This window comes from Oncorhynchus nerka, linkage group LG26, assembly GCF_034236695.1.
Source record: "Oncorhynchus nerka isolate Pitt River linkage group LG26, Oner_Uvic_2.0, whole genome shotgun sequence".
Classification (NCBI taxonomy): Eukaryota; Metazoa; Chordata; class Actinopteri; order Salmoniformes; family Salmonidae; genus Oncorhynchus; species Oncorhynchus nerka.
The window spans coordinates 7943288-7950700 of record NC_088421.1 but is presented as its reverse complement, the minus strand read 5'-3'; the positions used below and the strand labels follow the sequence as shown (position 1 = coordinate 7950700).

Below are 7413 nucleotides of genomic sequence, written 5' to 3'. Positions count from 1 at the left end.
ACACCGCAACGTATTGCGGCTCTTGGTAAGCAGTTGTTTAACTGGAAGGATCTTTTTGAACTATTGCCCAATGCAAGAAATGTAAAATGCCTATAGGTGTACAACATGTTCCCTTATGAGTTGACGTCTAATGAATTGAATCAAAGCGTGGAACCCAGTCCAACCAGTTGCTGTTTAACAGACTGGTATGAGCTGAAGTTCAACCAGTTATATCATTTTGAGATTTAGGTTTTTATTTATTTGCGTTTACAGAAAACCGAAAGATATAGTCATAAAGGGTCAACTAAAACCTTGTGATTCTACTGAAGGAAGAATAGATTCAGAAAAGGAATACTGTAGTGTGTTGGAATGCATTTTTGATCGCTGATTCCTGTAGCGCCGCACTGTTCTCTCATTGGCAGAGTGTCTTGGTGTTCCTCCAGAAGGGATCCAGCATTTTTTGTGGTTGATTGCAGTGTTACCTTCTATGGTATCTATACTAATGGCGTTTTGTCTTCCGACTGGTGGCGTCAACCCTGCGCGACGCTCGTCCCTCGATCGACTGATCAGTGCCGACTGATGGTAGATCCCCATCCAGTGTATTCGGATCATATTGATTGCTGTGCAAATTTCACAATAGGCTGAGTTGAGAAATCAGCTGATGTTCTGGATCTGTCAGATTCCTCCCCTCGTTTGGTTTTAAATGGGTTGCTGTGAATTGTATTGACAACCTGTAGGCAAGTAATGGAGATGACTGCATATAAAGCTTCAGTAATCTGAGATTCACATGTCATCCATGGAGAACAACAGCCTGGGTTCACTGTACAGCTCCTGCAAACCGGAACATCTTCGGCCTGTTATTTACCCTAGTTTTAATCACTGTTGTACAATGTCATGAATCCCTGAATGTCAATATACAAAGGAGTTTCTTATGAGGTACCTATAGTGGTCCATCCCTGTTTCAGGGTCCTTGACATCCCGCGTTAGCTCAACCATTTTTATAGCGATTATCGCCAACCCCTCAGTCATCCTTGACTTGCTTCATTGAATTATGACACGTGAGATACTGTAATTCATTCATTTAAAGATCGGTTTTCATCAAGATTCTTCTTTCCATCTGAACTAAATTCCCAAAAAGTGCTGTGTACCTCCAGCTATGAATGTGCCCTTCAAGTCTAGGCAAAGACTTCCTTCTGGTTTGACGGAGAGTAAACTTTTATGATGAAGCATGTAGTTAGGGGTGTGACCCATTTACTGATGGTGTTAAAAACAGTGCGAGGTAACCATGTCAAAGACCATACCTGATAACATGGGCGAGAGAGGGAGCATTCAGAAACAGCACTGGCCCTTGTTATAGCCCTAAACTAACATGGTCAAAAACAGAGGTAAGGAAAATTTCCAGTTTAGAAAACAACTAGGGGCTCGACAGTATCACCTCTCTACAGTTAGATGGAGTCTGTTCCTCTCGAGTGCCATATTGCAAAGGGGATCCGCAATTGTGGTGCGGTCACTTTTATTAAGGGTGAGCCCATCGTAAATCCTGTATTTTACAGCAGGTAGAGTCATGACGCGAAGCAGACTGAAGTAGGATGAATTCGCCTCTGGACACTAAGGTCAGTTTTGTGTTTTCCTGGTAATGGTTTAGGTTTGAATTTGGCAGGGTAAGTTGTTCCTGGATCTGTGTCTGGGGGCAACTGTTAGATCTTGCTGTTCTCCAGGTGCGTGTCGATGTGTTTGATGAGGGCGTCGTCAGGGTAACCGGTGGGGAAGGTCAGCTGACACAGCGGGCAGCTCCGGGCGTCGTTCTCCTCCGTCTCCATCCACAACTGCAGGCAGCCAATCACAAAACGACACCCGTTAGGATGTGTAAACACTCAACTCAAAAGGTAAACACTGTAAATGTACTCATTGTAATGACTGAATAACCGGTTTTCTATTTGCATGTCATGTAAGGATGCTCTGATTATTACTGCTATTGAGAGACACTACTGAGCTCAAGTCTAGCAGCAACAACTCACATTGATGGAGGGCCAGGACTGGGCGTGGTCTGCATCCACGTACCCTGGCAGGTGGCAGGTGAGAGTAGCTGGGCCATTTGGGGCCAAGAAGGAGGGGCAGGGGGGGGGTTCCCGTGAGCTTACCCCCATTACCCCCAGTGTCCTGGGAGGACTGGCCACCGGGGAAGGGCATCTCCACTCTTCCTCATCATCAGACGACTGGGGTGGGGTGACCAGTGGAGTGGGGGCCGGGGAATCCTCCAGATGACAGAAGTGGCACCCCTTGGTGGATAAATGTTTATTTTAATGTTTTAAAATGTTACTCCCTAATAAAACTAATCCAAACAAGTGGTGAGTTAAACATTTTTATAAAATAAGGTTATACAAGTTATATTTAAACAAATATATACACATGTGGTGTGTACCTCTGCAGCTAGAGGGAAGCCCTGCTCCAGGTCATGGTGATGGGGACTACTGCTCAGGCTGCTTCCCCCTCCTCCACCACCACCACCACCTCCTACAGCTCCACGGGCCGAGGCTGGCCGACGGGAGTAGGCCCCAGACTCCCCCATGTTCCTGGGCTTGGGCAGGGTGGAGACTGGGTCACGGAGCAGCCTGGGTGGGGGCCTCTGGTGGGCAGTCGAGTCGGCCACCTCCGAGTAGCTGCGGCGCCCCTGGAAGCGGGCGCGCAACCGCTGGCTGGTTGGACGGCAGGAGTAGGAGGCTGGGCCGGTGGGTGAGTAAGAGAGGCCAGTGGGGGAGTAGGAAGCGGGGCAAGAAGGTGAGAGGGGAGGAGAGGGGTGAGGGTGGAGGAGGTCTGGGGAGGGGCGTTGGGAGGCTGGGGAGCGACGCTGGGGGGCTGGAGAGTGTCTTAGGACTGGAGGAGAGAGAATGGGATGGTTATTATAGTCCATTGGTGGCTCTTTAGCCCAGCTGGTAGAGTATGGTGCTTGCAATGCCAGGATAGCGGGTTCAATTCCCGGGACCACCAGTACGTAAAATGTATGCACACATGACTAAGTCGCTTTGGATGAAAGCATCTGCTAAATCGCATTTATTATTACATTAGTGTCCCTATTGGCACCCTCATTGGGCATACTGCAATTCCACTCCATTCAACGTCCATATGGAGCACAATCTTTAATATTCACGTTTTCTACTGACCCATTTGCTCGTGGGATTCCTTCCTGAGGATCTCCGTCTGTTTGACAGCCAGACCTCTCACACGACCCAGCTCCTCGGTCAGCTCAGTGTAGGCCAACGCCAGGTTCACCCTGCACAGGAGGGACAATGTTAGGAGTACATCCAAAATGGCACCCTATTCCATATATAGGGCACCACACCCTATGGGTCCTGGTCAAAAGTAGTGCACTAAATAGTGAATAGTGTTCCATTTGAGACGTAGACGTTATTCTACTGACATAGCTACATGCCAGGAGTATTAGATGGGCAGCTGTCACTCACTGTTCATCTCCTGCCTTCTTTATCCACTCCACGTCACAGTGCTCACAGAGTGTGGTCACCTCCTGCTGGACAGAGACAGACGTGTGTGTGTGTGTCAGTGGGGGCTGCTGAGGGGAGGACGACTCATAATAATGGCTGAAACGTAGCAAATGTAATGTTACCATTCCACTGATTCCGCTCCAGCCATTACCATGAGCCAGTCCTTCCCAATTAAGGTCCCACCAACCTCCTGTGTGTGTGTGTCACTATCTGACCTGTGTCTGTACATCCTGCTGCAGCTGTCTGATCTCTGTCTGCAGCCTCTGTAGCTCCTCCTTCATCTCCGTCTCTCTCTGACACGCCCTCTGGGCCTGCTGCCGCGCCCCTTCTAGCTCCGCCTCCAACCGCTGCAGCTTCAGGTCGGACACGGCGTCCAGACTACGAGAGCTCTGCAGGGTGGGACCCCGCCCGTTCCGCTCTGTAGTACACATCCAGGTACAGTGAGAAACATACACAGAAACACACACACACACGTCCGCACTCACTCAAACATACAAACACACTCACCATGAGGCACGTCCAGACTGGTGTGTAGCTGTAGGTAATGAATGTTCTTGCTGTGCAGCTGAGCACTGAGTTTCTGCAGGGACCCCTCCCTCTGCCTCAGAGCTGACTCCAGACCACAGATATGCTCCATGTGCTGCTCTGCTAGTGTTGTCTGATGGAGAGCACACACACACATAGATGTAGGGTACACACACACAAATGTAGGGTACATGCATGTGTGCAGGTAGCGGTACAATCGGTCTCACACACGCTGATGTACATTGCTGATGGAAAACTGATGGTCAATATAGTGTTTGCTTAAATTAGTATGTAAAGGATTCTATTCCATTATAATGCTTTAGCCTATAATACTGTCCCCTCCCGCCATCGCTCTACCAGTACTACTCATGGTGTCCAGGAGGGGGCACTGTTTCCTACTGCATCTCACCATCTTGTCCAGGTCTCTCTGAACATTACTCTTCTCCCTGTGGATCTTCTCATAAGCCTGAATCACATCCTCGAGTCTCTCCTCTCGCTCTTTACTCTTCTGGAGCTGAGGGAAAGGTGGAGATATACAAAGGGAAATGTTAGCGCTAAATAGCCTATTTGTATACAATAACCAGAGCATTATTAGTTGAATTATTAGTGTGAAGCCATTATTGGAGATGACTATACCCCCCTTGCGGCCGGTGCGTGGCTATGGGAGGAGGAAAGGTTATCGGAGGGAGGAAGTCGGGCCTACGAGGAGGAGTCTTGGTTAGACGGGGGAGCGGTATAGTTTTTTGACCGCACTTATAGTGGGGCAAAAAAGTATTTAGTCAGCCACCAATTGTGCAAGTTTTCCCACTTAAAAAGATGAGAGGCCTGTAATATTCATCATAGGTACACTTCAACTATGACAGACAAAATGAGAAAAGAAAATCCAGAAAATCACATTGTAGTATTTTTAATGAATTTATTTGGAAAATAAGTATTTGGTCACCTACAAACAAGCAAGATTTCTGGCTCTCACAGACCTGTAACTTCTTCTTTAAGAGGCTCCTCTGTCCTCCACTCGTTACTTGTATAAAAGTATAAAAGACACCTGTCCACAACCTCAAACAGTCACACTCCAAACTCCACTATGGCCAAGACCAAAGAGCTGTCAAAGGACACCAGAAACAAAATTGTAGACCTGCACCAGGCTGGGAAGACTGAATCTGCAATAGGTAAGCAGCTTGATATGATATCTTGAATTTACTGCGCAAAATAGCCTTCATTTATTGCCACTTATAAGGTATTAGAATTAGAGGAATTATAAGGAACATTTTTGTTTTCCCATCTTTTATATTAGAGAGTCTAAGTTTTATATTCTTGAACAAAGAAGCCTCATTTTGTTTGTAAACTTGCAATCCAAAGTGCCACACGGCCATCATCTCTATGGACGTGCAGTAAAGCCTGAGGCGAGTGTGAGTCTGCAACAGCCCCTCTCTCACCAGGGCAGTGGTCATATTTATGGGATGGAATAGAGAAAATATGCCATTACAGGAAAAGTATAGGAGAAAGGAAAATGTGTTCGATGTGCAGTTCCTACCACCCCTCTCCCTCTTTTCTCCTCTCCTACCTCTCTCTCCCCTCACAACCCTCCCTACCGCCCTCCGTCTTGCATCCCTCACCCCTCTCTTCTTCTCTCCTCACTCTCCTCTCTCTTCCTCTACCCTCTCCTCTCTTCCTCCATGTCTTACCTCCTGTGTGAGTGAGTTGACTCTCTGTTGCAGGTTGGTGGTCTCTGACTGCAGTAGGCAGGTCTCCTTGGGTTCACAGGAGCAGCACTGTAGGGTCCTCTCCTCCTCAAACTCACTGATCATAGGGAACTGAGAGAGAGGAGGAGGGGAGAGGTACAAGAGAAGGACAGAGGAGGAAAATGATATGAGTAGGTGAGAAAGTAGAGCAAAGGAAGACGGTGAGAATAGGACACGGAGTGTCACAGCACAAAAGATAGGAGATGGAAAAAGCAAAAGGAGAGAAGAAAAAAAGAGTAGACGAGTGCAAGTCGAGGTCAGATTATTATTAGAGGTTAGGAAATAACCTTCCTCTACCACAAGCTTTTCCACTGTGAGTTTCAACTGAATAATGGCCTCATTCAGGTATGCCTGAATGTTTCAATACTTTCAAAATCAACCCTCCCTTCCTCCTCTCCTGGGAGTAATCACTGATCGAACTCAATTACATAGGTGAAAGCACAGGTTCCATAGAATAGCTTTTACCAATTCAGTCATGTAAAATCAGCGATAGCTTCAAAAGGGATAGTTTGGGATTTTGGCAATGAAGCTGTATCTACTTCCCCACAGTCAGATGAACTTGTGGATACCATTTTTATGTATCTGCATGCAGTTTTGAGAAAGTTGCTACCTAGCATTTGCACAATTGCTAACTAGCATTTGCACGTTTGCTAACTAGCATTAGCGAAATGACTGGAAGTATATGGGAATAACTAGCACTTCCAGTCTTTGTGCTAGGCTAGTTAGCATTTTCTTGTTAAACTACCTCTAACTTCTTTTATACTGGACTCAGATACATAAAAATAGTATCCAGAGTTAATCTAACTCTGGGGAAGAAGATAAAGGGTTAAAATCCCTAACTATCCCTTTAAGGGGGATGCCTTTTAAAAATATTCAAAAAGGGACATTGGATGGCTGTAGACCTACAACATCAGTGTTGCATACTATCTGACCAATCAATGCCTGTGTAACCAAATGACACACTATTCCCTATATTGTGCACTACTTTTGACCAGGCCCCATAAGGCCATAGGACTTCCCTTTAAAGTAGTGCAGTATAAAGGGAATAGGGTGCCATTTGGGACGTAGCCTCTGTCATGAATAGATCAGTCAACCTACCTTGACCTCATAGTTCTTCAGCTTCCTCTTGATGCTGCTGTTCTCTCGCTCCAGGCTGGCCAATCGCGTCTTGATGTCATGGTAGGCGGCGGCCAGGGCGAAGTGGGAGGGGTACATGTCGTCTTGGATGGGTGAGGACGACCAGTTGACCCCCGACCCCAAGCCGCAGCCGTCATCCCTCAGCCCCTCGCCCCCGCCCAGGAGGCCCAGCTCGCCCCCAAAGAGGGACTCCATCCCTCAGGCAGGTCAATGGCTAACTGAGGGGACACACAGGAAGGAGGGTAAGTCATTAGAGTCAGTCATTCTGTAATACTAATGTTATGAACTGCAATACCCAATCTTTGTCTCTGTCCCAAACGGGTGTCACTTGGAAACTATTTTTGATTTTTATTCAGAAAATGCTCTCTTCTTTCCCATTCATGTGGGATTGAGACATATAGCTGGATCTACACAAACACAACAGATTGCGTTGACACAGTTCAAAGAATCTTATAAAACTGGTATTTTGGAGTGAAGAACAATCACTTCAACAACAACACCAAACAACACTGTAACTCATGTTGGTTGAC

At 46.9% G+C, this 7413-nt stretch overlaps 1 protein-coding gene across 1 annotated transcript; it reads right to left on the bottom strand.

The window, feature by feature from the left end:
- Positions 1-234: 234 nt before the first annotated feature.
- Positions 235-7095, bottom strand: LOC115110161 (TANK-binding kinase 1-binding protein 1-like). Its single transcript, XM_029635572.2, has 10 exons — positions 6845-7095; positions 5690-5818; positions 4414-4518; positions 3987-4137; positions 3695-3897; positions 3441-3502; positions 3141-3250; positions 2402-2853; positions 1998-2258; positions 235-1805 (listed from the first exon to the last, which is right to left on the bottom strand). The coding sequence occupies exons 1-10, from the start codon at positions 7076-7078 to the stop codon at positions 1677-1679; spliced, it is 1836 nt and encodes a 611-aa protein (XP_029491432.1). The 5' UTR covers positions 7079-7095; the 3' UTR covers positions 235-1676.
- Positions 7096-7413: the final 318 nt, after the last annotated feature.

Coding starts and splice junctions, on each gene's coding strand:
- LOC115110161 (XM_029635572.2), bottom strand. CDS start 7,078: ATGGAGTCCCTCTTTGGGGGCGAGCTGGGCCTCCTGGGCGGGGGCGAG. Junction 4,138..4,413: donor AGAGAGACCTGGACAAGATG/GTGAGATGCAGT, acceptor GCTCTCCATCAG/ACAACACTAGCAGAGCAGCA. Junction 2,259..2,401: donor GCTTCCCTCTAGCTGCAGAG/GTACACACCACA, acceptor TTATCCACCAAG/GGGTGCCACTTCTGTCATCT.